The sequence below is a fragment of the Eucyclogobius newberryi genome, unplaced genomic scaffold (assembly GCF_026437365.1).
Source record: "Eucyclogobius newberryi isolate DKJ021-1_F unplaced genomic scaffold, fEucNew1.0.hap1 SCAF_11, whole genome shotgun sequence".
Taxonomy (NCBI): Eukaryota; Metazoa; Chordata; class Actinopteri; order Gobiiformes; family Gobiidae; genus Eucyclogobius; species Eucyclogobius newberryi.
The window spans coordinates 5,561,368-5,589,367 of record NW_027315735.1 but is presented as its reverse complement, the minus strand read 5'-3'; the positions used below and the strand labels follow the sequence as shown (position 1 = coordinate 5,589,367).

Genomic DNA, 28,000 nt, shown 5'->3' with positions numbered 1-28,000 from the left:
GATCTAGTGGTTTTCCTGGGGCAGGCTTGTGGCAGGTCAGTTACATCATCTGTCCGTCAGAGCAGATTGTAGCTCGGGGGCTGGCGGCTGGGGGCTTTGGTGTGGCTGTCCAGGCTTGAACGTCGTGAAGGTCGACACTGGACCTGATCGGCGGACGGGGAGCAGATCCGTTTCCAAGGCGACCGCAGACAGCATGGAGCACACGTACCCTCGGTTGTGTTTTGCTGACAGTTCTGAATGGTCCATGTCACCTGGCAGAGGGAAGCACGAGTTGCAGAGTGGAAGAGCAGCGAAGGTGAGAAGTGTGGAGTACCTGGTTCTGAGGAGCAGGAGGAGCAGGAGGAGCACACGGCCCTTCTGGGACAGCCCAACACAGGGCACACCTCTCTCTCTGCTGTCAGGGAAAACTGAAAATACAAACCATCAATGACATCTTTAATAGACCTTTCAAAATGTGTTAAATACAGTTGAAATTCTGGAATGGAGGTAACTGGGGACAAAAGTGTTGTTCACATCAAGGGCGAGTAGGCAAAGTCAAACCTCAGATACATTGAGTGATATCAGAGTCAGTTTAAACACATTTACTATTGTATTAACATTATTAGTTATTTAACAGGGTAGAACAGACGCAATTCTGATTGACAGGACAAAGCCATGTTTGAACTGGTTCACTTTGGAGCGGGTCGGTACAGTTTGAAAGTGTCTCCTCTGATCTAAGTGAACCCCCGGCCTGTTTAAGGGGTCTGAAGCAGACTCTGCGAGGCATAAGCGTCCAAAAGGGTCTTTGGCTGAAGAGTGACAACACCGACTCAGACAAAAACAAAACAGCAGAAAGCAGATATTATGAGAAGATAGTGATTCCTCACCAAATGCCAACTTGATCTTAAGGTATTAAACTGACATTAAAATGTAGCTACAGTCAACCGCCACTAGATGGCACTACACGCCACATTGTGACCATGGTCAGGGTCAGTGGTAAAAGCCTGTTGAGAGCATAGATGTATTTATATTGTGAGCTCTGATGTTGGTTGTTTCTTATTAAGAAATTCATGTTGAACCTGTGTTTTTCTTTTTTAAAGCTCCAGCTAAGTCACTGTATAGAAAGTTACAGATACTTTTGTATTTTTTAATTGAACCCTGTGAATATGAGAATAATTATTTATGGTATGTTATGTTAACTTTGTGGGACAAATAAAGTGTTCTGTTATGCATTAATGTTGTGTTTTTAGTTTAAAAGTGCATAATTTGATCTATGCTTTAATTTCATTGCATTTGTTTTCTTATGCCGCCATCTAGTGGATACTTTTAAATGTCGCAGGTAGAGCACATGTTTAAAACAAAACTTTATTTAACCGGAAGTAAGCCATGAAGGCACCAGGCACGGCCGCACGCAGCTTTGGCTGCTTTTGGAGATCGCAGATTTCTTTATTTTGAGGTTGCATTGCCGGTATGTAATGTTGTACGCGTGCACAACAGCTGCATTTATGTTATTTTCTATAAGCCAGTGTTCAGTATTGAATTTGACTGTTCCATCTCTGCAATATGTTAATTACACGCTAACCACGTAGCCATCAATATTGCGTCATCTAGTCTGCTTTGTATACATATATGTGGATTTGTTTATTATTTATATGTATTGTAATGGACATGTTTTGATTTTAAATATGTCTATTTTCAGTTTTACCTTTTCGAATATCATTAAACCTGCTAAAAGACAACGTGTCTGCTGAGTCTTTGATGTGAGAGAGGAGTTAAACCGGCTAAACAGCACAGTGAAACGGCAGCATGCCGGCAGAAGATTCTGCGGTCATCCCCCTGCGACAAGAGTGAATCTACGCTGACCACTACTACGCCTCAAGCAGCAAGGCATTCAGCAGTGTTCCAGCAATCGTCACTTTGTCAACGCAACTATGGCCGACAAAGCTCCATCCACCCAGGCTTCATCATTGGACAGCACGCCATGCAACGCAACATCCGCCAAGGCGCCATCCAACAAGTCTGTATCCTATAAAACCCGGTCTGAAGCCGGATCAACAGGGTCTGCAGCTGCCAGGGCAAGAGCAAAAGCTGAGGCAGCAAAGGCCCGTCTCAACTTTGCAGAAAAAGAGATGAGTTTGAAATTAGAAAAAGCTCGAAGCATCTATTGAGCTATTACGGCAGGAAAAAGATTTAGCCTCAGCCATAGCAGAAGCAGAAGCATTAGAGGCAGCCGCTGCTTCACAGTTAGACGCTCAAAGCCATCCAACTCGGTCCGAAAAAGCCGAGCGCACAGAACAGTATGTCAAGGACCAAGCCACACTTATGAACAAGGGTGAAGGTTGCACTTTTGAACCATTACAAAACAATGATGCACAAATGCAACTCAAGCAGGAGCACATTAGCAATGCGTTGTTACAACCTAGAGGAGAGGATAACAACAACTATCTAACTCCACATGCTTCTTTTCCAAATGGCAACTATTCCCAGTATGTTCCAGCTAGTGCCTTTTCCCATCCTTTTAAACCTGGCATTACCAACTGGACCCACAAGGTGTCAGCACCAACACATTTCAATCCTCCCCAAGAGAGGGACAGTAATGCAACTGACTTTATCAGGTACTTTGCGCGCAGGGAAATAGTTGCAACAGGACTTCTCCAGTTTAATGATAAGCCCCAAAACTTTAGAGCGTGGAAGCGCTCTTTCAACAGTGCTATCAGAGGGTTGGACTTGACAGCTAGTGAGGAAATGGACTTGATGTTAAAATGGCTTGGCAAAGAATCCGCTGAACATGTGGAGCAAATCAGAGCCATACACATAAACAATCCTGAAGCAGGTCTTGAGATGATTTGGGATAGACTTGAACAATGTTACGGCTCAGCTGAGGCGATTGAAGATGCCCTTTTCAAAAGAGTAGATTCATTTCCAAAAATCACATCTAAAGACTATGTGAAACTAAGAAAGTTCAGCGACCTACTAATGGAAATCGAGAGTGCTAAAGCTGAAGGAGACCTTGTTGGCCTCTCATATCTAGACACAGCCAGAGGTGTAAATCCTATCATCCAAAAGCTTCCTTTTAACTTACAGGAAAGATGGATAACAGTTGGAACAACATACAAACGTCAAAACTGTGTCACTTATCCACCATTCAGGGTTTTTGTGAACTTTGTCGCTCAAGAGGCCAATGCTAGGAATGACCCTAGCTTTCAGTTCAGCTCATACACAGATGCTGCTCCCAAACCAGACAAACCCCCTTGGAAAGCAAACAGACAAAAAGAAATATCAGTGCACAAAACTGATGTAGGCACGGGCTTCAATCCAGATTTACAAACCCATGCGTACAAAAAAACAGACAGTGAGAAACTCTGTCCACTTCACAAAAAGGCTCATCCTTTAACAAAATGTAGAACCTTTCGCATGAAACCTCTTGACGAGAGAAAAACATTTATAAAAGAAAACAATATTTGCTTCAGATGCTGCGCCTCATCCAAGCATATAGCCAAAGACTGTAAAGTCAGACTCCAGTGTTCCGAGTGTGGCAATGAAAAACATTGTGCTGCACTTCACCCTGGCCTAGCCCCATGGCAGACAGAACCAGAGCTAAACTCAGAGCCGGCATCAGAGCACGGCGGGGAGCCAGGTAACGCACTGCCCGAGGAGATAATGACAAAATGTACTCAGGTTTGTGGTGAGAGTGAGGCAGGTAGATCATGCTCTAAAATTTGTCTCGTAAAAGTTTACCCTGTAGGCTGTCCAGACAAAGCAGTACCACTCTACGCCATTCATGATGAACAGAGTAACAGATCACTAGTCCGCCCAGAGTTTTTTGAGTTGTTTAATGACTGTGGTCCTAGTTCTCCCTATTCACTTAGAACATGTGCAGGTGTTAAAGAGGCTATGGGTAGGAGAGCTACTGGTTACATAGTGGAAGCTTTAGATGGCACAGTCCAAATCCCACTGCCTAGCCTCATTGAATGAAAAAACATCCCAAATGACAGATGTGAGATTCCTACTCCAAGTGCGGCCATGCATCACGCCCAACTCAAACCTGTAGCTCATCTTATCCCTGACTTGGACTCTAACGCTCATATACTAATGCTCCTTGGACGGGACGTAGTACGAGTACACAAAGTCCGCAAACAGATAAGTGGCCCTCACAATGCACCCTATGCGCAAAAACTTGACCTGGGATGGGTCATAGTTGGAAACGTGTGTTTAGGTGATGTCCACAAAACCTTGGCAGTAAACACTCTTTTCACCAATGCCACTGAGAAAGGTCGTCCCACAGTGTTTGAGCCATGCCCAAATGTATACCATGTTAAAGAAAAGCATTGTGACATCCAAATTCCTTTCAGTGTCAGCACTCAGCTCGGTGACAACACCACATGTGAACCCGACCACTTAGGATGTAATTTGTTCAAACAAACCAAACTTGACAATTACATTGCGCCCTCCATTCAGGACAAGGCATTTCTAAAAACAATGGAGGAAGGACTTACAAAGGACAAAAATGGTACTTGGACAGCGCCTTTGCCATTCAAATCTCAACGTCAGAAACTACCAAACAACAGGCCGCAAGCACTGAAACGCTTAATGTCACTTGTCCGCAATTTTGAAAGAAAGGAAGAAATGAAAGAGCATTTCATAAACTGTATGGACAAAGTATTTCAAAATGGACATGCAGAAATAGCTCCTCCTTTGGAAGATGAAGAAGAATGTTGGTATTTGCCACTATTTGGCGTTTATCACCCAAGGAAGCCCAAACAGATTAGGGTAGTCTTTGATAGCAGTGCCAAACATGAAGGTGTGTCTTTGAATGACGTGTTGTTAACAGGGCCAGACCTTAACAACTCACTACTTGGAGTCCTCATGCGCTTTAGGAAAGATGCTGTTGCGTTTACCGCAGACATTGAGCAAATGTTTTATTGCTTCAACGTTCGTCTGGAGGACAGGAACTACTTGCGTTTTTTGTGGTTCCGTGACAATGACCTTTCCAAAGACATTACAGAATACCGAATGACTGTTCACGTTTTCGGGAACAGCCCTTCTCCAGCGGTTGCCATGTATGGCTTGCATCAGTCCGTTCTGCGCTGTGGATGTGATCCAGATGTTCAGCAGTTTGTCACACGGGACTTCTACGTAGATGATGGACTTAAATCTTTGCCTACTGTTGAAAAAGCTGTGTCTCTTTTGCAAAGAACACGAGACACACTTTCAAAATCAAACCTGAGACTGCACAAAATTGCAACCAATAGAAAAGAAGTCTTGGAAGCTTTCCCGTCCCAAGACCATGCTAAAGACCTAAAAGATTTAGACTTTGAAGCCGATTCTGTCCCCATTCAACGTAGTCTAGGCCTTCTTTGGGACATAAAAAAAGACTGTTTCACCTTCAATACTTCAGATGAGATGAAATCCTTCACTAGGCGAGGTGTTTTATCAACAATTAACAGCCTTTACGATCCTTTAGGCTTTGTAGCGCCAGTCACTATACAGAGAAAGTGGATTCTAAGGGAACTCACTGTTGAGAACGGAGACTGGGATGCACCATTGCCTTCAGAAATGCAAGAAACTTGGACATTCTGGAAAAACTCACTCAAAGAATTATCAAAGCTGTCGATTCCCAGAGTGTACACGGACATTTCACCTTCTACTGCTGTAAAGAAAGAACTGTGCATCTTCTCAGATGCGTCTACTAAGGCCATTGCAGCAGTAGCCTATCTTAGAGTCACAGACGCAGTAGGAAACTGCCAAGTGGGCTTTGTGATGGGTAAAGCAAAGCTAGCTCCACGCCCTGATCAGACCATCCCAAGATTAGAGCTTTGCGCCGCTGTGTTAGCAGTAGATCATGCAGACCTAATCTCAGATGAACTAGACATTGAACTGGATAACTGCACATTTTACACGGACAGTAAAGTCGTTTTAGGTTATATCTATAACGAGACACGTAGATTCTATGTCTATGTTAGTAACCGTGTAAACAGAATCCACCGTTCTTCTCAGCCCAGTCAGTGGTTTTACATACCCAGCAGTCAGAACCCCGCAGACCACGCCACTCGTTCTGTTCCTGCTTACCAACTACCCCTAAGTAACTGGCTCACTGGCCCAGACATTCTGGTGCAAAATCAGGGCATTCCCACGGACACATATGACCTCGTTGAGCCCAGCACTGACTCAGAAGTCAGACCACAGGTATCCACTCTCAAAACCACTACCTGTTCCAACCAACTCGGCTCTCAGAGATTCACAAAGTTTTCGTCTTGGAAATCACTTACCCGTGCACTCGCTCGTTTACTGCACATCATCCACAATTTCAGTTTAGCTTCACGCAAACCTAAACAATGCAATGGCTGGCACTACTGCGAAACAGGACTCACTGTTGCTGAGTTTAATCAAGCGCAAGACGTTGTGATTCAAGCAATGCAGCAGGATGTGTACGCCGACGAAATCAAGTGTTTACAAAACCAAGAAAAACTTCCCAAAACCAGCCCTTTAAAGAACTTAGACCCTTTCTTGGATGAAAATGGACTCTTGCGAGTAGGTGGTCGCTTGGTTAACTCAAAACTGAATCAAAACGAAAAGACCCCTCTCATTGTTCCTGGTCGCCATCACGTGGCAGCTCTTCTCATAAGACACTACCACGAACAAACTCATCATCAAGGTCGTCTGTTCACTGAAGGAGCTGTTCGTGCTGCAGGTTGGTGGGTTGTTGGAGGCAAAAGGAAGGTTAGTACAATAATCTTTAACTGCACAACTTGCAAAAGACTTCGTGCTCCGCTAAGCACACAGAAAATGTCTAACCTCCCTCCAGACCGCCTTTCTACAGATCCCCCATTCACAAATGTGGGCATTGATGTGTTTGGTCCATGGTTTGTGTCTTCAAAAAGAACCAGAGGACATGTTATTCAAAACAAAAGATGGGCTGTAATTTTCACATGCTTAAGCATAAGAGCGGTTCACATCGAAGTGATTGAGTCACTTGATACATCAAGTTTCATTAATGCACTCAGACGGTTTCTAGCTGTTAGAGGACCTGTCAAAACCATTCGGTCGGATAGAGGCACAAACTTCGTCAGTGCATGCAAAGAACTTAAAATCCCTTCAAACATGGACAAAGCTGTACTAACCTACTTGAAAGAACAGGGATGTACATGGACTTTTAATCCACCACACGCTTCTCACTTTGGCGAATCGTGGGAACGGATGATCGGTCTTGCTCGGAGAATATTGGACACAATGTTTTTCCAGCTCAAAAACACTAAACTAACTCATGATGTTCTGGTCACCTTTATGTCAGAGGTGTCAGCTATCATAAACGCTAGGCCAATTGTTCCTGTTTCAGTTGACCCTAGCAACCCATTTATTCTTACTCCAGCAACTTTGCTTACTCAAAAATCGGCCCAACTTCAAGCGCCAGTGGGCAACTTTTCAGTGGCGGACCTCTATAAGCATCAGTGGCGGCAGGTCCAGCACCTGTCAAACACCTTCTGGGACAAATGGAGGAAAGAATTCTTACCTACACTCCAGCCACGCCGTAAATGGCAATCTGAACAACCAAATGTAACACCTGGGAGTACGGTTGTGCTCAAGGACAATCAAATACCCAGAAACCAATGGCCTCTTGGACTCATTACTCAAGTGTTTCCTTCTAAAGATGGCAAAGTCCGTACAGTAGAGGTTAAAGTTGCCAAATCAGATGGTTCTAAGGTTTTTACGCGACCAATCTCTGAAATTGTTGTATTAGTGCCTTCCTAAGTGTATAGTGGCATGTAATCACGCCAGACGGGGAGTGTTATGCATTAATGTTGTGTTTTTAGTTTAAAAGTGCATATTTGATCTATGCTTTAATTTCATTGCATTTGTTTTCTTATGCCGCCATCTAGTGGATACTTTTAAATGTCGCAGGTAGAGCACATGTTTAAAACAAAACTTTATTTAACCGGAAGTAACAGCGAGCCATGAAGGCACCAGGCACGGCCGCACGCAGCTTTGGCTGCTTTTGGAGATCGCAGATTTCTTTATTTTGAGGTTGCATTGCCGGTATGTAATGTTGTACGCGTGCACAACAGCTGCATTTATGTTATTTTCTATAAGCCAGTGTTCAGTATTGAATTTGACTGTTCCATCTCTGCAATATGTTAATTACACGCTAACCACGTAGCCATCAATATTGCGTCATCTAGTCTGCTTTGTATACATATATGTGGATTTGTTTATTATTTATATGTATTGTAATGGACATGTTTTGATTTTAAATATGTCTATTTTCAGTTTTACCTTTTCGAATATCATTAAACCTGCTAAAAGACAACGTGTCTGCAGAGTCTTTGATGTGAGAGAGGAGTTAAACCGGCTAAACAGCACATAAAGGTTTTCTTATCTTATAAGCAGGTTGTTTTTGTGTTTGTGTTGATTTGTTTCCCGGTGAAGAGCACATCTTGCAACTCACGGCCTTGTCCAAAGCTCTCATCACCTCAATACTTTGGGATTTGTATATAAGAACCAAAAAGCAACTATACAGCCACTGACTAAACTACGTAGTAAAAATGACTTATTGATTAACTCAAAGGAAAAGGAAAAAGCAGGATTCTTCTCACTTTAAAAAGGAAAAAAGGTGGACACTTTATGTTAAAAAAAGAAAAACACGTGAAACATTTATTGCATTAAATATGTTATTTTGTTGAACTGTTTTGTGCTTGTTATTCTTATAGAATCTAGAACATTACTCATAGTTGTAATTGCTCCAATTAATTACAACAAATTATTGTACAAGCGGTTTCCTCATCAGAAATACTGATTTTCCTGTGCATAATATATCTGACATGAGCCACACCTGATGCATTACATGAAGAGAAGCAAAATGATGTTGTTTACTCTGTGTACTCACACAGCGCCACAAACGTGGGATTACTAAACAACTTTTTATGATTCACTGAGATCAGCTTCACAATTAAAAAGTTTAATTCAGGTAGAATTTGATTATTAAGAATATTAAGAATATTATTTATTAAGAAATCTTTAATTTTGTAACCACAGTGCTTCTGGGCAAACTGGTCTGGGGAGATGATCAGTTCACAGAGCCTCCTGATGGATTAAAGACATAAGGGAAAAGAAACATTGTTTTAATGTTTAATGTAAAATATGGATAATTAATGTGACCTCCAGAGGAAGATCAGACTTCTCTGATTAGTTTTGTGCAGTTTGACATTTGAACAGCTTTATTCAAAACCCTGGAGCAGGTTAAATCACCAAAGCCATAATAAGTAAAAGCAATACACAATACATTTGATCTACAGTTATATTACTTACTTTACAAATGATACATTTTGTGAAGCTCAGAAGCAACACAGTAGTATTTCTCATCCTCTGTAATAGGCAAGACATTTAAAATAGTTTCTTCTCATCCTTTTTGTTCTAAAGACATGTCAGTTACTCATGTTGCCTCCAGTCGCCTCCTTTTCAGAACTGAGACATGTAAACGCCGTGTCCTGACTCTAAAGAGTGATTGTTGTGGTTTACCCGTGTCCCGTTGGCTCTTTGGAACAGACTGTCCACGGTCCCACTGGTCTCACTCATGCTGTCGTCGGGACGCTTTTTAGCAAACAGCCTCGGAGTTCTGCAGAGCAGAGATGCCCCGCGTTAGAGTCCACACTGTCTGGATGAAAAGTGTAACTCTGGCGTGTGTCTCACCCGTAGCAGTAGGTGACGCAGGCGACGATGGAGAGCAGGGAGAGGAGGCCCACTATGCAGGCTGCAACAGTGATGTTCCTCCTCTTGTGCTCCTGGGCCCGCTGCAGCTCCCACCACTCCAGGTCACTGATCTGGCAGCGCTCGCCCATGTAACCGGACACACAGCTAACAGGTTAACAAGTTAACAGGTTAACGCACGTTGGGCTACACCTAGTTAAATATGAGGGATTCTTGGAGTCAGATTAGTAACGCAGTAATCAAACACATTACAATTTAAAAAGAGTCTTAAGAGTACAGTTACCAGCTCGCCAATAGAGAATGCCAATACCTCAGGTCATTCACCTGAGGCCCTTGTGCCCTTGTGTCCTTGGGCAAGACACTTAACCCGCCTCGCCCCAGTGTCTGCGTACACTGGTGTGTGAATGTGTGAGTGGTTCCTTGATGTAAAGCTCTTTATTTACCAGTTATTTTATGTCCAGCTTCTCCTTAAATTAAACAAAATGAGCCTGCACCTTATGCAACCCTGAAGTTTTAGAAATGACAAAACAATCTCTTAATTCCCCACACAAGCAGTTGTGAGTAAATAAATAATTCACTTTTATTTGCTCTTTCTAGCAAAAAATATAGCAATCTATCCATTGCACACTAAACGCAAACTTCCTCAAACTGGCTCCTTCTCTCTGAGCACAGATCACCTTCTGCCTCCACTCTGAACACTCTGAACACTCGGAACACTCGGAACACTCGGAACACTCGGAACACTCGGAACACTCGGAACACTCGGAACACTACGCAGCACAATCACTCTTTCTCACAAACTTAACGTGGAACATCACATACGTTACTTTTTGTACGTACGCACATTTATAAATGAGACCCCAAAATCCTCTTACCAACACGGCTTTGAAATAGTATTGCTGTGTGCAAAGTCTAAAGTACTGTTGTAAGAAGTGTACTGCTTATGTGTCAAATGGTCATTCGTATCATTCATATAGCAGCCTTTATCAGCCTTTCTCATCCACATATCAGCCTTTATCAGCCTTTATCATCCACATATCAGCCTTTATCATTCATATAGCAGCCTTTATCATCCTTTATCATCCTTATATCACCCTTTATCAGCCTTTCTCATCCACATATCAGCCTTAATCATCCACATATCAGCCTTTATTAGCCTTTATCAGTCTTTATCATCCTTTATCATCCTTATATCATCCTTATATCACCCTTTATCATCCTTTATCCTCCACATATCAGCCTTAATCATCCACATATCAGCCTTTATTAGTCTTTATCATCCTTTATCATCCTTATATCACCCTTTATCAGCCTTTCTCATCCACATATCAGCCTTTAAAGCTTTGTTTCCTGTACAGTGTGGACTTACTTGCAGGCGTAGGACTTCATCTCGGGGAAGTAGAAGCAGACCCCCTGGTACAGACAGTAGGACTCGTGGCTGGATGGACACTTCTCCACCACGTTACCGTTGTGATGTCCAGGAGTCATGTCACTGATCTCAGGAGGAACTGTGCCCATCACTAAAACGTTTTGCATGTGAAAAAAGAGCAGATTAAAGTGAGCGGTGATATTTAAACCTACATCTGGACTCACCCAAACACAGGGTTCCATCTCCTGTGAAGCCCTCTCTGCACACACAGACTCCGCCCTCCGCCGTCTGGACACACTCAGCGTTCTCATCACAGTGGAGCGAGGAACACTCCTGCTCATCTACGACAACACAAAGAACATATTTGACCTCTGAGGATCCTGACCGGAGGCTGTTTCTCTTGGATTACCTGCCACCATCTTGTCTGAGAGGCTGGATGTAGTTCCTGTGCTGGAATCTGAAGCAACGCTCTGTGAGGCCGTCACAAGTTCAGCTGTCCGAGTTGTGCTTTCTTCACTCTGTGTTTGGTTCTCTGTAATCAGAAAGTACACAACACCAAAATCATATTAAATGTGTTGTTCATTCGGCTGCAACAATTAAGTGGTAGAGTTGAGACAAGTTAAATCCATTTAAATAATCATAGTTGTATTTTTTATCATCGTAAGCGGTGTCTGAACTATGAATACTATAAAAGACAGCAAAGGCATTAAAAAGAAAGAAATTAAAATGTAAAAAAAAAAAAATCTAGAAGCCTTCAGTCCTCATATTTCAACATTTATTTGGTGGTTAATGTACTTTTAAGTCTCAATATGTACATATAAATAAATAAATACACATAAAATAATTGTTAGTTGCAGCCTTAATGTCTCATAAATGTTCAAAGCAAAAACAACAATTGCACTACAGCTACTTAGTCACTTCTTAGTAACTGTACATCTATCTACAATAGATCATGACAGAAGATAAGGTTTAAGAACGTATAATAATATCATCTACATAAAGCTTTTGCCATTTGAAGGTTTGTTACTTCAATAAAAAGTAACTCAAGTAGAAATGTAACCGCACTCTAAAAAGTGACTCAATACAAATATAACGTAACCACACAAAAGCCCCTCCAGAGTGAATGACCTGCTGGACTCGAGAGTGTCTCCCCCTGGTGGCAGTTGGTCCCATCTGCAGACAGAGTGTAGGGGGGCAGACAGGAGCAGAGGGCCTCCCCCAGACGGCTCTCACACAGCTGGGCACAGCCGCCGTTGTCATGGAGACACACGTCTGCTCCTGACACACACAAGCTCCAGAAGTGTCAGACAAATACTGGCAAATAAACACATACTCACAGGTAGAATACAACAGTTTGAGGACTTTTTTACAACATTCAACAGAATAATATGTAGTTTTAAATTGTTAATAACTCTGGCAACGGCCCTAACTTTTTATCATTCTAAAACCCATAGACAAATGTATATAATTTTGTCGCCCACACCTTTTAAAACAAATACACCCTGCCAGTGTTTATGAACTGAATATCTGCATTTTAAAGGACTGTTCCATATGTTAGCTTTAAAGTACTTTCAATAGTTTACAAAATGGTCACTTTTACATAGCACTTTTCGACTTTCAAGGCACTCAAATCACTTTATATCAAGGAACCACTCACACATTCACACACCGGTGTACACAGACACTAGGGTTAAGTGCCCTGCCCAAGGACACAAAGGCAGTGATCACCTGAGGCAGCTGTGATCGCACCACCAACCTGTGGGTTAATCCCTCTGTTCACGTCACCACCTGCTCATGTGGGTGAGTTTGTTCACCTGGTTTTGCGACAGGATGAAGCACCATGATGTTAGCTGGTTGTATCATGTTGCTATGGAGACGCTGCAGCTCCTTCCCTGTGCGTTTGTGGAAGCTCCTGAGCTGATGGTGCTCCTGCTCTGACATCCACAGCTGCTCCTCCCACACTGCCAGGCCAAACCCTCGGCCTGGGACACAAACAACTTTCAACATTGGTCTCCAGTCGTCTTAGTCAAATTATGATTTCACTGGGATGATGAGGATCCACACAGTCTGGACCGCAGCAGAAAGGAGAAATAGTGAGTTGGTTTGAGAGGGATTTTAGCACAGGGCACGGTTTTATTTGATCAAGAATTTATCTTACTACAGCCCTATTAATCTGTGAAAATGTATTTTGTTTTTTGCCAGAGGATGTGACTGAGCTCAGCAGTCAACGCCGCTCCACACATCGTCCCGGCCAGTCCCCGCCCACATCCTGGACTTAGTTGTGTTTATTTGAAAATTTTAAAAACTGAGACTCCGATTAAACTCTGTGCTAAAAAATCTTCTTTGTACAGGTATTGTGCAATAGTCAGTTCACCTGTAAAACTGTACTGTGCAGCATCATGTAAACATGTACATATATAATTCCCAGCTGAAGTTTGTGTCAAACACTATTAAAAAATACAAATAGAGTATTTTCTTATTGAGGAAACTACTTTTATTTCGTCCAATGAAACAACTGACAGAGAAAGCCAACTGAAACAGTGAACCAGAGCATGTCCTGTCACTGAGTTCTCCTTGATGACATCCAGGAGGCGCTATAATGTGCCTCGAGCCAAATCAAATCAATATTTGTTGTCTTTTATTTCTTCAGCTATTAAGCTGCTGAACACACAATTAAGACATTGAAATACATGATCTTTATATCTCCAACTCACTGCTGACCCTTCTCACCCTGGACACGGACTGTTTGAGCCACTCCCCTCAGGCAGGAGGCCACTCCCTTCAGGCAGGAGGCCACTCCCCTCAGGCAGGAGGCCACTCCCCTTAAGCAGTAGCCCACTCCCCTCAGGCAGGAGGCCACTCCCCTTAAGCAGTAGCCCACTCCCCTCAGGTAGGAGGCTCCAGTCCATCCGGACACAAGAACAGTTTCTGTCCCTCTGCCGTTGGACTCATGAACACTCTATTTTACCTTAATGACACTTGTCACTTTAATATTCATGTAAACACCTCTTATTCCACCATTCTGATCTTGTACATATGATATTTAAATCACTTTTATTTTATCTTATTTTAGCATAGTCTATACTTTTTTACTGTTATTATAATTATTATTATAATGATTATTATGATGAACTGTTTTATGTTACACCTTAATGCTAAAGAAAGGTCCTAGTTTGTGAATTGTTCACTGACAATAAATAAAACTGATTCTGATTCAGATCTTTTATACGTTTGATCTGATTACTGAATATGTATCTGTGGAGTTTCAAATTAATTGTCTGGTATAAATAAAGTTTTCTGAATCTGAAATATAGTATTAGAGTAAACAGATCTTTATGTCTCGTACCAGAGTTAGGGGCCACTCTGAGCTTAGAGCTCTAACAGAGGCTTGGGATGTGATGGGTCAAAGTCGAATTAGTGTCATATGTAAAAGTAAAAGTATCACATAAAAAATCCACTCAAGGAAAGATTTTGAAGTACCTGATTAAAAATATACATTTGCTCACAGATTTTAGAGTCATTTACATTTACATTTAGTGTCAGATGCAGTGATTTTGATAAAGAATCATAGTAGAAAAAGCTTCAGTTGTAGTCATCTGGACTCAGTTTGAAAAAATAGACGTTTCGACTCTCATCCAAGAGTCATTGTCAATAAAAGAATTTAGATCGAGAACTCCGATATTAATACTGTTCTGTGGTAAGACCCGCCCATTGGGCGGAGCCTTCCTGAAGTAACAAGAGTTGTTTGTTTCAACAGAAACTCCCCCCTTGTATCTACCGAGCTAGCCTATTCAGAATTTTAATGGCCTATTAGAATCCTCTTTGAAGAAAGAAAGAATCATGTTGTATTTATTTATCAAATCATTTTTTTAAATAATAAATCCAGGGCTTGAATTAAAAATCTTCAGGCTGAATGTTAAAAATAACTTCTTTAAACCATATGGAAAGTACTTTTTACTTTTCTGTCCAGTTCTAAAATATAGTGCAGTAGAGGTACAGATACTTGCTAGTAAAAAGTAAAAAGTACCCATCATGTGTTTATTTAGTAAAGTACAGATACCTAAAACCTTTCCTTCAGTAGAGTACTTTTTGTACTGAGGCCCCAGGCTGGAGGCCCCAAGTCTGAGGCCCCAGGCTGGAGGCTGTGGCCCGTCTTTATGCACTACTCTCTGGATGTGGCGTAGAGGATTGACAGGGGCCTCACCTACTTGGTTCAGGGCGCGTCGCTGCGAGCCGTCCAGCAGAGCACTCTCCACCTGCCCCGTGCCGCTGTCACACCACCACAGCCGCTCCTCTGGGAAGTCTATGCACAGGCCGCTCGGGGTCACCAGGTTAGTGTGGGCCACAAGCACACGCCCCCTGCCGTCTAACGAGGCACTCTCCACCACGGCCTTTGACCCCACGTCTGTCCAGAAGATCCTCCTTCACACGAGACATTATTTTTTACTTAACCCGCTGATAAAAGCGAGCAGTGAGTGGTCCTTACTTGACTAAAGGATGAACTACAATGGCCTTTGGTTTTTGGAGCCCATCACTTATGACGGTCTCTCTGCTCAGTCCACTCAGCAAACTGCACTCGATCGTTGATTGGCTGAAAAGACAGAAATAACACGTCTTATTGTATGAACTCATTGTGTCTCAGGGGAACAAAACTAAATAATGTATTGAATAATATCTTCACAAACACACAAATAGTTATTTCAGACTGGCTTTGTCACATAGCAGTGCTTCTCATGTGTATAGAGTGGTACCTTTGGTCAGTCCAGTAGATGGTGCGGTGGACCCAGTCGATGGTCAGCCCTTGTACTGACTCCACACTGTCAGACACCACAGAGTGCCTGGAGCGCTCCTCCACACTGACTCGCTCGATTGTTGTCCGGCTTGTGCTGGCATAGTACACCTAAAATCATGTTCACTCAATAAATGAAGTTATGAAAGAGTAAGTTTTGGACTAAAGGAGATTAAGGGTGTTTTCACATTTGAACATTCACATCACTAAACCAGGACTAAACTCAAAACTAAACCAGATCAGGACAGAACAAGGGCTAGAACATGACTGAACCAAGTCCACAACAGGTCTAAAATGAGCTCAATTTAGGACAAAATAAGTGTGAACGCCGTGGTAACAACACTCATTAACACTCATTTCACGAGCAGGCAGTGCACTGTGCACACAAACCCCAGGGTCTTAAAATAATGTAAAGCATGATTTTATACATGACTGTGTAAAGTCACATTCATCTGTAGCTGTTATGACTGATCTGTGCTGCTGTCTGGGTCAAGACTTCTTTGAGGGAAAAAAAGAGTAATTAGAATAGATTTTTTTTTCTTCTGATTAAATTACATTTACATTAGATTACATTTAAAATAAGATTAAAGAAATAAGATTAAAAAACAAAGACTTGTTGCTCACATCCTTGTGGACCGGGTCATAGTCCAGTGCTGTGATTCTGCCTGAGGTCTCTGACAGCAGGACCTCCTCTCCTGAACCATCGAGGCGGAGCTTACGTACATCCACTAGAGTGGCCACGAGCAGAAGAGGAGGAGGGCCTGCAGAGGTCCAACACAGATCAGAGTGTGAACACGCTCATGGTTATACTCTTCTGCTGTGCATGTCTCATGTCTCACCTACAGCCGTGCACCGCCTCCCATCATGCTGCAGCTCATATCCAGGCACACATCCACACTGCCACTGGCCTGAGCTCGCACTGGAGCTCTCACTGGAGCTCTCACTGGAGCTCTCACTGGAGCTCGCACTGGAGCTCGCACTGGAGCTCACACTGGAGCTCGCACTGGAGCTCACACTGGAGCTGAGCGCAGTGCAGAGCTGACTGCAGCCTCCTCTGTCTGCAGACGAGCATCCTGTCAAACCACCAACATGAGTGCTTAGAACATCAGTCAAAGAGTCATAAAAACTAAGCCCTCAAGCTCAGAACAAGTACAAATACACCATCATAATACGTTCAGAATACTTGCTGGTCCTAAACCTACAGTAAACAAACATGTGAGGTGTTCGTACCCGTGCAGACCTGTCCATCGGCCTGCAGCACGGAGCCCTCTGGACACACACACACCACACTGTCCCGCACCTCCAGACAGCCGCTCCCACAGCGTCTGCTGCTGTCACACTCTACGATCTCTGAGGAGAAAGCAACACATAAGTCACATCACACATTTAAGTGTCTACGTTACCTTCTGATGCTTTTCCACTCTTACGGCTTTTCTGCCATGTTTGTGTTGGACTTAGATAAAACATTACAAACGAGAATAAATGATGACTTTAATCACTTTAATCTAAAACACCGGCTGCTTTAACTTGGTACAGGGGAAATGATTTGTCAAACTGGTGATAGGAACAGGGTTATGGAACGGTTAAGGTTATAATAAGGAAATGGTTTAGGTTAGTTGATGAACTGGCAGTAAAAGTACACAAGAAAAAAATTGCTAAAAGAAGAATAAAAACAACTGTTTGGGTCAGAACTGTTCAATATTGCACAATTTCTATCATTTTAGTATGAAAAATGCCCTACAAAATTCAGATTGTGTGGAAGAACTACAAATGTGTTTATTTGCTTTTCTGTAAAGGTTTAAAAACTATATATATATATATATATATATATATATATATATATATATATATATATATATATATATATATATATATATATATATATATATATATATATCTTGCATCTCCACAAAGCTGACTTATACTGGCCCTGGAGGAGGATGTTTCTCCTGCTTGTGTCCACAGAAATGCTGTTCCTTTAGCTATAACACATTATGACATAAAACACATCTATCTCCATGGGAAATGTTCAGAAGTATTGTTTTAACTTTTCCATCATCCTTAAAGTAACGAGAGAGGTCGACTTTGTGTGTTCCCAAAGTCTGTATCTGTGATAAATGTGCAGTGTTCCCACTGTTCATCTCTTTTTCTTAGTACATGACATTTTTTATTGAATATTAAGCAGATCATTTGTTATTAGACTGTAGCAACTCTTTCACAGTTAGATAGACACTGCCTTGATAATGTGAGTCTTTGGGGTGAGCAGACACAGACACACGCCGCACGCCGATGCTCTTTTGATCTACAGTTGTCCATATAAGATCCTCGGGGCCCTCCACACAAAGGCCGGTCCTATCTCTTTAACTAAAGCCCCGTTGATCTGGTGGGAGCTGGACGGGTGTTTGTGTCCCGCTGGACTTGGCTGCGCTCTAAACAGCTTATGCAGTTATAAAGCTGCTGCTGACCAGATATGTTCCCATCCAAAATGTCACCTCACCGTTTAATCGTATTGTGTCAGTTTACCACTCTGCTGTCTGCTCACGGCCCGATTACAAAAGGAGGAGCGATTAGAGCAGTGTTTGTGGTGGTTTATGTGTGATTATAATCTCTATTTGTAGAAGTTATTGCTAATAATACTTGTGGAAAAAGGAAATCATTGGCAATCATTGGCAATGCTACAAAGTGGGATTCATAGATCTTTAAATACTGCTGTTATAGGTTTCACCATGTCACTTCTCTGATGGAGGATCTGCCACCTGCTTGTTACCATGGAGATGTATTGCTTTGCCCGCAGTGTTCTACCTTATGACATTGAGCATATCTGTCTTGGATTTAATCAGTTATGTCAGATGCTGTTGTTTTTTTAATTGGAAGAAATCACTCTGAGCAGGCTCACCTCTCCACAGATCTGACCTGTAACTTGGCCTGGAGGTGTCACCTGCTTGTTTCCATAGATAGGTTTAGTGCTGTACTGTGGAACATTCCAGGCAATATCCGAGCAAGAGGAGTGTTCCAGTCAAACATTTGTGCGCCATCGTGTAAATAAAGTCATGTACCGTATTTTCTACACTATAAGAGGCACTGGATTATAACGCGCACTGTTGTTTTTTGAGAAAGTTAAAGGCTTTTATGTGCGCCTTATAGAACCAACTTTTTCACCTTCATTTGACCAGAGTTATGGCCTTTTGGCACTGACATTCCTTTGTTCAGAGTTAAATACATCTACTTGTTTGACCTAGACAACAATAATACTTTGTCTCTAGATAACTCTCGCTGAATACAATGACATAAGCTCATTTTTAGACACATAACACATGCACAGGACATTCCATTTAGCAAAATCCTCGCCTTTCACACAACTGGAACTTTCCCTGGTCTGGACTCTGAGGGCGTCTGCGTGTGACCTGGGCTTTTGTGGGGTTTGGTGGGTTAAATAGGGTCTGGGGGCAAATGTCAAACCCACACAAACATAACTGAGTTAAGAGCAGCACTCGGACTTGACAAACAAGAGTTCTGTGCAAAAACACTACAGGTCAAACTCATTTAGTTTGCTCCCTCAAAATTTGAAATTTGATGCCAGTTTTTGGTAAGATCCAGTAAACAGTGAGTAAACATTTGTAATACTTTTTTTTCTTTTATGCACGTGAACTACAAAAGACTTGCAGTGTCTCGACTGGAAGTCTTAAGTCCCGCCCAAGCACTGATGGGCGGGACTGACAGGGGCTTAACCAAGGTCCGTCTCAAAAATGCATGAAAACAAGTGCTGTGTATCTACCTTGGCACATCTTCCTGTCCGGCAGGAGGGTGTATCCTTTAGGGCAGGTGCAGAAATATGATCCTGGGACGTTCTCACAGCCAAGAGAGCATCCGTGATTCCACTGCGCACATTCATTCACATCTACAACACACAGTATGGTTTTAACACCGACAACAATGTCCACACCATGTCCCACCAATCCTCCTCATTTACTTTACTTTGAAAAACTCTATTTCAATTCCACCATCAACAAAGAAACAAAAATATGCTCATTAACTTATTGAAAAGTCAGGGGCTCATTTAAAGTGAGAAATACATAAATATATAGTATTTTGTGCTTGATAATGAATCTCTTTAACTGTAAAGGATTGTCTCACCTTCACAGTTTGTGCCGTGTTTGCTGAGGACAAACCCTTGACTGCACTGACACAGCTCGTCCTCAGATGGACTGGAACAAACATTAACACAGTTCCCATTCAGTTGATCACAACCTATTCAAACAGAACAAGCTCAATTAACATTTAAGTAGGTTAAAAGTCATATTCTAGAATGTGATTATATCAAAATCTAAGCTGGATATAAGACTTGAATAGATGTATTTATGAGACATTATGAACAACAAAGATAAAATAAAACATAATCCAACAAATCATACAGTTAGCCTCTGCCATGCTACTGACAAGATTACATCTATATTAAAATAAACACATTACAAATTTGTATATTTGTGCTGATTGAGTAGAATAAAGAATCATGCCAGTTTTGATGTCTCGTTGAAAAGTCCAGTAATAATAGATATAACAAAGATTGCATTATCCCCATATTAGCACAGAAACCCCAAAGGAAAATAAGTGATATACACAGTGGCTAGTAAAAGTATTCATACCCTGAACCACAAACTTAAATAAATTGTGTTGGTACTTTTGTGAAAGAACAACACAAAGTGGCACAATGCTGTGAAGTGGAAGGGAAATTATACATGGATTATAATGATTTCCAGATTTAAAAAATGAATAAAACTGAAAAGTGCATTGTGCAAAAGTATTCTCTTTCTCCTGAGTGTAACCAGTTGCTGTCAGAAGTTGCCTGATGATTGCTCTTAGTATAAATGCAGCTGTGAAGGCCACAGAAGTTTGTGAAGAAAAAGTTGGAGAGCAAACAGCATCGTGATGTCCAAGGAACACAGCGGACAGGTCAGGGCAAAGAGGAGAACTTTAAAGCAAGAAGAAGCCATTGTTAAAAACAGCCATAAGAAGTCCTGTTCCAGAAGCCATGTGGGGGACACAGCAAACGAAGGTGGTCTGGTCTGGTCTGAACTTTTGGGCCTAAAAGCAAAACGCTATGTGTGTCGTCAAACTAACAGGTCACATGACTCTGACCACTCCATCTCCACAGTCAAACATGTTGGTGCAGCATCAGGCTGGGCGGGGGGCTGGGGGGGCTGCTTTTCCTCAGCAGGGACAGAGAAGCTGCTCAGAGTTCATGGGAAGATGGATGGAGCCAAATACAGGGCAATCTGGGAAGAAAACTGCAAAAGACTTGAGTGGGGCAGAGGTCCACTTTCCAGTAGGAGAACCACCCCAAACACAGAGCGCTACAACGGGACGGATTCAAACTAAACATGTTCAACTGAAAACTGCAGTTCACAAACGCTCTCCATCAAATCGGACTGAGCTTGAGCTGTTTTATTAAGGTAAAAATATCCCTCTGTAGGTGTGCAAAGCTGGTGGACACAAACCCCAAAAGACTTGCGGCGAAAGGGGTCAACAAAGGCTTGACTCAGGGAGCCTGAAAACTGAAATCATGTATAATTTTCCATCTACTTCACAATTGTGTGCCACTTTGTGTTGCTCTTTCATACAACATGCATGTGTTATGATATGTAGGTTTTATTTTAGTTTAGTTTTTAATTTATACCTTTATTTAACCAGGAGATCCCATTGAGATTCAGGATCTCTTTTACAAGAGAGCCCTGGCAAAGGCAGCAGCCAACACAATCAGCACAATCCAGAAAATCACAAAATATTACATTATGATAAAAGCACTCCAGGGGTATGAATACTTTTGCAAGATCTCACAAAATTTTTGCAAGAAGTATACAAGAAATGTTTCTTTTTATCTTTTTATACAGTTAGATGAAATGTAGTTCTGGGTCAAGGCCTTTTTTCTGAGTGGTAAGTGTATATTGAATTGTGGTATTTGTCTTATCATAACCAATACACTAACAAGAAAAAATATATATATATATAAATGCAGTTATTTACAGTGTTTTTTTTATTTATCTATGAGGCAAGTACTGAACATTCCATCTAGCTGTACCAAAGACTAAAAAGCAAGTTCATAGTTGTATTTGCTTCAATAATAGTGAAAGAAGTTTGAGAGATCTTGCAAATATATATCATTATTTCTTCTTAACCATGTCCCTTTAGGGGCTCCGTACCTCAGCCCTTCTCAGTTTTAAACATAGGCCATGCTGCTGTTTAAGTGGGCACAACTTAGGGGCGGGGCATATTGACAAAACTGAATATTTAAATACATATATGTTTAGATTATCTCATGATATTAAAGTTATTTAAAAGTTTGGTTCACTTGAAAGGTGAATGGGCTGCAAAATCATCCACTAAAGTGCAGAAATATTATACTGCAAGGTTGTGGTATTATTGATTTTAATCAGCAAATTTTGAAGCCTTTTGATAATATATAAATTTCTCCAAAACGGGAATTGTAATATGATCCATTTTGTAATATGTCTCCCACCTCTAACATAGCATTTTAATATAGTTAAAGTCTTACTTGAAAATTGAACAGTGGAGTCCTCTTTGGGTTGTTTTTGGACATGGACAACTTTGATATCAACTGGAGGTTTGGACAGAGTTTTTCTGTTCACCTTCTGAATATCCCCTCCGTATTTATTAACCTGTTGTATACCACGTGATTCAAAGTCATTGTAATATAAATTGTTCATAAATATTGAGATTCCTAGAGAGAAAGAACTGGAAGAAATCGAAATGAATTTACAGTTGTGTCTTACAGAACAGCATGAGCTTGTGTGTGTGTTTTTACCGAAGCCGATGGTCAGTGACGTGCACTACTTTCCCATCGTAGTCACACGAGCCGATTGCACTTTGTTCGTCTTGACCAATCTGCACCCAGAACAGTCTTTTGTCCTTGTAATCTATTGTCAATGCCTTGAGTTGTCCATTTATTTTCATGATAGTGGTTTTCATGTGGCCGGTCAGATTAGCGCGCTGTATTCTGGAGCCTCCACTCAACCAAAAGAGAAACCTGCAATTGTAAAAGACTGTCACTGTCACTGTTGTGATGAGGTCCACTGACTGCTGCTACACATGTTACATCTGCCTGGAATGTTTCACAGTATAGCATTAAGATGATTATACTTTATGCTATCCAATGGGCCTCACGCATGAACACATTCTTACTTCACACTCACAAAATATATAGATATAGATACTGTATAGAGAGAGGAGCAGGTGAGGAGGTGATTGACAGCTGCTGTAAACAGAAGGAAACATGACTTTCTAATCTGGATAGGAGCGGACATTTGCTCTTGGAGTACATCTTTCCCCTCTTCTCCAGACCCGATGGGGCCGAGCGGCCCTCAGCGGGTCTGAGCGGGGCCTGGACAGGTCGCTGACTCAGTTTGGCCTAAAGCCGTAGCAGCCGAGGCAGTGACTGCTAAAGTGGCGCTCGCTCGGCCCTCTCCTCACTCTGCTCTCACGCACCACGTCAGACACAGGGGCGGGGCTCACAGGGGCGGGGCTCACAGGGGCGGGGCTCACAGGGGCGGGGCTCACAGGGGAGGGGCTCACAGGGGAGGGGCTCTCGGAGTACTCAGGGGGTCAGTTGTGACTCGTGACGTAGCGACCGAGCTTATGATTCAGCAGCGGCCGCAGGTCCAACCACTACATTCAAATGTAGTGACCACAGGTGAATCCAAAGAGGACAATGTAGCCACAGCTTTGGAGTTTTAATAAATATTCACTAAAATGACCAAATAAGGCCAAGGATGTGAATATATATCTATTTTAGACCCACTTACACAGTTAATCAGTTAAAAAAGTAGTTTTGATGTTTAGCTACTCTTTAAGAAGGAATTTGTCGATCTGAGAACACGTCGTGAATCTGGCGCTGAAGTCTTTTAGTGTCTTCTTAAAGTGGATGCTACGGACATTTGCTAATAACACAGACATGCATGAGGACCAGTGTCTGCTCGCGTTAAACTGATAAAAGGAGGCATAGAAATGATCAGAACATGTTTGCTGATTTTCTTCCTTTTTGGCCCTGTTTACTTGCAGCATCTTCACAGTTACCTCTTGGTGGGGTCCAGGACTATTGAAGACGGCTGTGACAGATGCCGTAATATTGTCTTTTCGTTTTTCCCATTTATATGGATTCTCCGGATCTTCCCCTTCTCGCCGCTGGTCCAGTAGATGCTGTTCCAAAGCCAGTCTACTGCCAGGCCTGAAATATTTTTGTCTGAGGAGAACACTTTCTGCAAAACAAATTCATTTTCTCATTCTCATTCATTTCCCTCTGGAATTAAATTCAGGGTGTCGGAGAGGCTTGTGATTCCAATCGAGAGTGTTCAGTTCGGCCTGAGCGCTTACATAATTACCTGCTTATGAGCTCCGATCGTTGCCTTGTAGATGACCCCGGTTTGTCTGTCTGCCCAGTACACACTTTCCTCTCTGTAATCAAAGTCTATGAAGATGGAAGTGCCCACTCCAGCCACCAGCCTCCTCTGCCTCGTGCCGTCCAAGCCCATTCTGTGGATCGCTTTTCCGTGGCCGAAGATTAGAAAAGGCTGTGGAGCTGGACACAGAGTGATGTATTCAGTGTTTGTTTTTCTGTTTAGAATAGAACAATCTGAAGGAAATATGACACATAACATTGAGAACAGCAACAAAGATTCAATAACAATAATATCCTTAAAGAGAATTAAAAAGATGTAAGCATGACAACGACAATTCCTATTCACTTTTAAAATTGTCTACTTGATCCTGGTGTTTTTGCATTGCTATTTTATGTCTAATTCAAGATATGAACAAGGTGCTTTCTTTCCTAGAGGTCCGCTACAGCTCACGTTAGCAACAGATTTGAGTGACAGCTAGCACGGCTCGTTACTAAGCTAGGGTGACCAGACGTCCCTATTTGGCTGGGACAGTCCCAGTTTTGAGCCCTGTGTCCTATGTCCCAGCAGATGTATGTAAAACCAATGATTTGTCCCAGTTTTACACCAGACATGTACCAGTTGTCCTGGTTTTGGACCACTTTGAGACACGCCAACAGTAAAGAGGGGGATATTGTCATTCCTTTAGCCAAAATATAGAAATATGACTTTGGAACACACAAAATGCACTCATATCCACTGATAGAAGTCTCTGAGATTATATACTGTTCCACAAGTTAGCCGTGAATGAGCCATGGATTGACCGAGAGGATATAAATGTACTAAATTACACACACTTCTTACATTTTATTATTACCCCATCCCAACCCTGGTGCGTCCCAGTTTTTAATTTTGAAAATCTGGCTATACTAAGCGCCCGCCACGTGAAAACCAGTGGTTCGAGTTTGTAGAAGGGTTGTGTACCTTCTACAATGTCGCTCTTGTTTAATCGCTCTGGTTGCCATGAAACGCGCACTCAGATTTCCAAAAATGATTAGCCGCTACGCTAGCTCCAGCGGCTTCAATTGGCCCGATCTGAGTATGAGGCCCCTACGTTCCCCTCTATAGTCTGGGTGCAGCTTGGTTGTCTAAGCAGCAACACAAATGCCAGGCATTCCCAGCTCTTACTATTTGCTGAATGTCCTCCCTGCTCTTCACCCCCATTTCACGTCATAGTCGAGTCAAATAAAGCCTACGGACAAAGAACATTTAGAATATGTATCTTTGTTTTAGATCTATTTAGTGTAATGACCATGCTTAAAGGTGCACTATGTCACTTTTGAGGTGGGAGGAGAGCCCACTTATCGTGAGAACATTCCAGGTGAAGTAATAAAATCTCCATGGAGACAAGCGGGTAGCAGACCCCTCCACAGATCTGGGGCCTCATTTATAAAGCGTGCCTCTGTCCAAAACACTTACGGGACTTGCCACGTTAAGATTGTGATCTATAAAACGACAACGCGATGTGGAAATGACGTTCCGGTCCAAAAAGGCTGAACGTTGCGTGTGGGGCCTCCAGAGATGATGCAGAGGGGGTCCGTGCTCAGACAGACCAAAAGTCTCGTCAGGTGTTTGGAAGTTTGTGTTTGTTTGTACGGACACTACTTACAGTACAATGAGAATTCCATATCTTACTTTATAAACAAGACCCTGAGCTGTAACTTGGCCTGGTGACGTCACCTGCTTGTTTCCATGGAGATAGCACCTTCTAGGGACGCAACAAGTCAATCGATTATTTTAATAGTTGTCTGTCTAAACGTTATACAGTTTTACGTTATAATAATTAACTGGGCAATGCATAGGATTCAAAAACATGCCATGAGCTGAGAAAATAATTTTTTTGACTTAAAATGAGCTGCAATTGCATGAAAAAGACGTGGAAGATGTGTATATTTTGTGTATTTGTACTCCACAAACGGCTTCACTTCAGCTTCATCTGGTTCAAATTTAGCACAAATATTTTCATCACATTTTCATTCTAAAAATGAATTAATTGAAGGACAATTGCCGTTAGTTGCAGCCATAGAACATTCCAGGACACTCCTTTTCAACTAACCTCTGACTGGTTTCACAATATAGAATAATAGGATAGAATGTATAAAGCGTGAGATGTTTTCATTTACAGTGAGTCTGAAATATCTAATGTTGCTTGAAATAAAACAAAAAGGGTTTGGTTTTTTGCCGTGACAGTCACTGAAGAATGAAGCAACGATCAGCAGACAAAACATAAAGATTAAATGCCTCTGACGTCCGAGTGCGCCGCCGTGGATTCTTGGTTGCTAGGAGGCAGTCAGTGAATCACAAGTTCATGCAATGGTCAACATCATTTCATTCTATAGCTCAATTATGTACCTTTCTTATACTTACTCTTCTAACTCCATCTACTCTATCAGCAGCACGTATAAACTCATAAAGCAACATGACAAAGACAGAAATGATAAAAGTGCAGCTAAACAACTTAGACGGTTTAAAATGCACTAGTTGAAGGCGTTTATAGGACAGTGTGTTAGCAGGTGGATGAAAGTCACCCTCACATCAGAACTCATCGTGTGCCATTGGATAAAAGAAGCTTTTCACTGTTTTCAAAGTGCTTCAAGTTTTGCAAGCTTCACCAGTGGTTCTCAACATTGGTGCTGTTCTTACTGGAGTTATGTATGTTTCTTCTGGTGCCCTGGTTTTGTCTTGCTTTGGACAAGACAAGAACTATTTAACTAAACAAAATCAATTAAAGTGCCTATGACAGGTTGGACTGCTCGTTCTACTAAAATGCAGTAAAGATAATTATATATATAACTAAAAATATTCCAAATGTTATTCTAGTTTAGAATTTAGCTTCCTGATAGAACATTATGAAAACTGTTACTCTAAAAACTAAGATAACTATGTGAAAATGCCTTTATTTAGTCGAAAACATTTTTAAAGTGTCAGACATTTTTGTTTTTCTGGGTGTAAATTGTGACAAACGTTTGGATGAATTCTGTGTGTCCCTAGTGTGATCTCATCTATATAGATATATTAAAGCGCTGTTACTTCCTGTCATATTTTTATGAACACATTTTTGGCACTTGATTGGAGTGAAACCAAAATGCAAATGGGTTTCATCCCACCAAATAAAGTCCAAACTAGAAAATCATAAAAACCTGTCACGCTTTAGATGCTTTACATTGTGCTTTGTTATATTCTTCTTCATTGCTATCAAAATGCCATATTTTCACGGTCAAGTCCATTTCCATTCAAAGCGGTGCAGAACTCACCCGAGCAGCTGCTGTTCCTCGCTTTAGGTGCCATGCTCTGCTCCCAGCACAGCCTCCCACAGGCCGGAGAGCGTTGCAGTATAAAACAGATCAGCGCAATAACCAGCGCTGCCAACATAATCCTGTGCTCTCGGTTTGGGACAGAGCTATTTGTCACTTTTCCTCATCGCTGGGATACAGGAAGTCCACCAGAACGAGCCACATGTGTCTGCAGAAAGCTGACATCTTTGTCCAAACTTTCAATCCGGAATGACTGCGGAGTGGCTCACACCAGCAGACGTCATGCCAAACGCCGGGGCAAATTAAATCAAGAGCAAGAGGTCACAGACAAGAGGGCCGTCCCGTCGCTGGACACAAACATAAAAACTACCCATGGAGCTGGCAGACTGTTCTGGAAGCAAAGATGGAAATTCCTAACACTCCCGTGGTAAATTTTGCACATGCCAACTTTGGAACTTTA

At 42.0% G+C, this 28,000-nt stretch overlaps 2 protein-coding genes across 2 annotated transcripts in view; one reads left to right on the top strand and one right to left on the bottom strand.

Moving 5' to 3' along the window:
* elovl6 (ELOVL fatty acid elongase 6) overlaps positions 1–28,000 on the top strand; it is a 557,878-nt gene that overhangs the window by 22,044 nt on the left and 507,834 nt on the right. The window lies entirely within an intron of this gene.
* Positions 2–28,000, bottom strand: egf (epidermal growth factor). Its single transcript, XM_072435200.1, has 23 exons — positions 27,541–28,000; positions 24,233–24,429; positions 23,928–24,109; positions 22,660–22,881; positions 22,390–22,589; positions 19,974–20,087; positions 19,615–19,737; positions 17,070–17,189; positions 16,844–16,912; positions 16,679–16,747; positions 16,464–16,600; positions 15,802–15,950; positions 15,537–15,641; positions 15,255–15,472; positions 12,865–13,032; positions 12,179–12,328; positions 11,460–11,582; positions 11,275–11,391; positions 11,051–11,201; positions 9,664–9,828; positions 9,493–9,589; positions 314–407; positions 2–251 (listed from the first exon to the last, which is right to left on the bottom strand). Exons 1-23 carry the CDS (start codon positions 27,656–27,658, stop codon positions 46–48), a joined length of 3,294 nt encoding a protein of 1,097 aa, XP_072291301.1. The 5' UTR covers positions 27,659–28,000; the 3' UTR covers positions 2–45.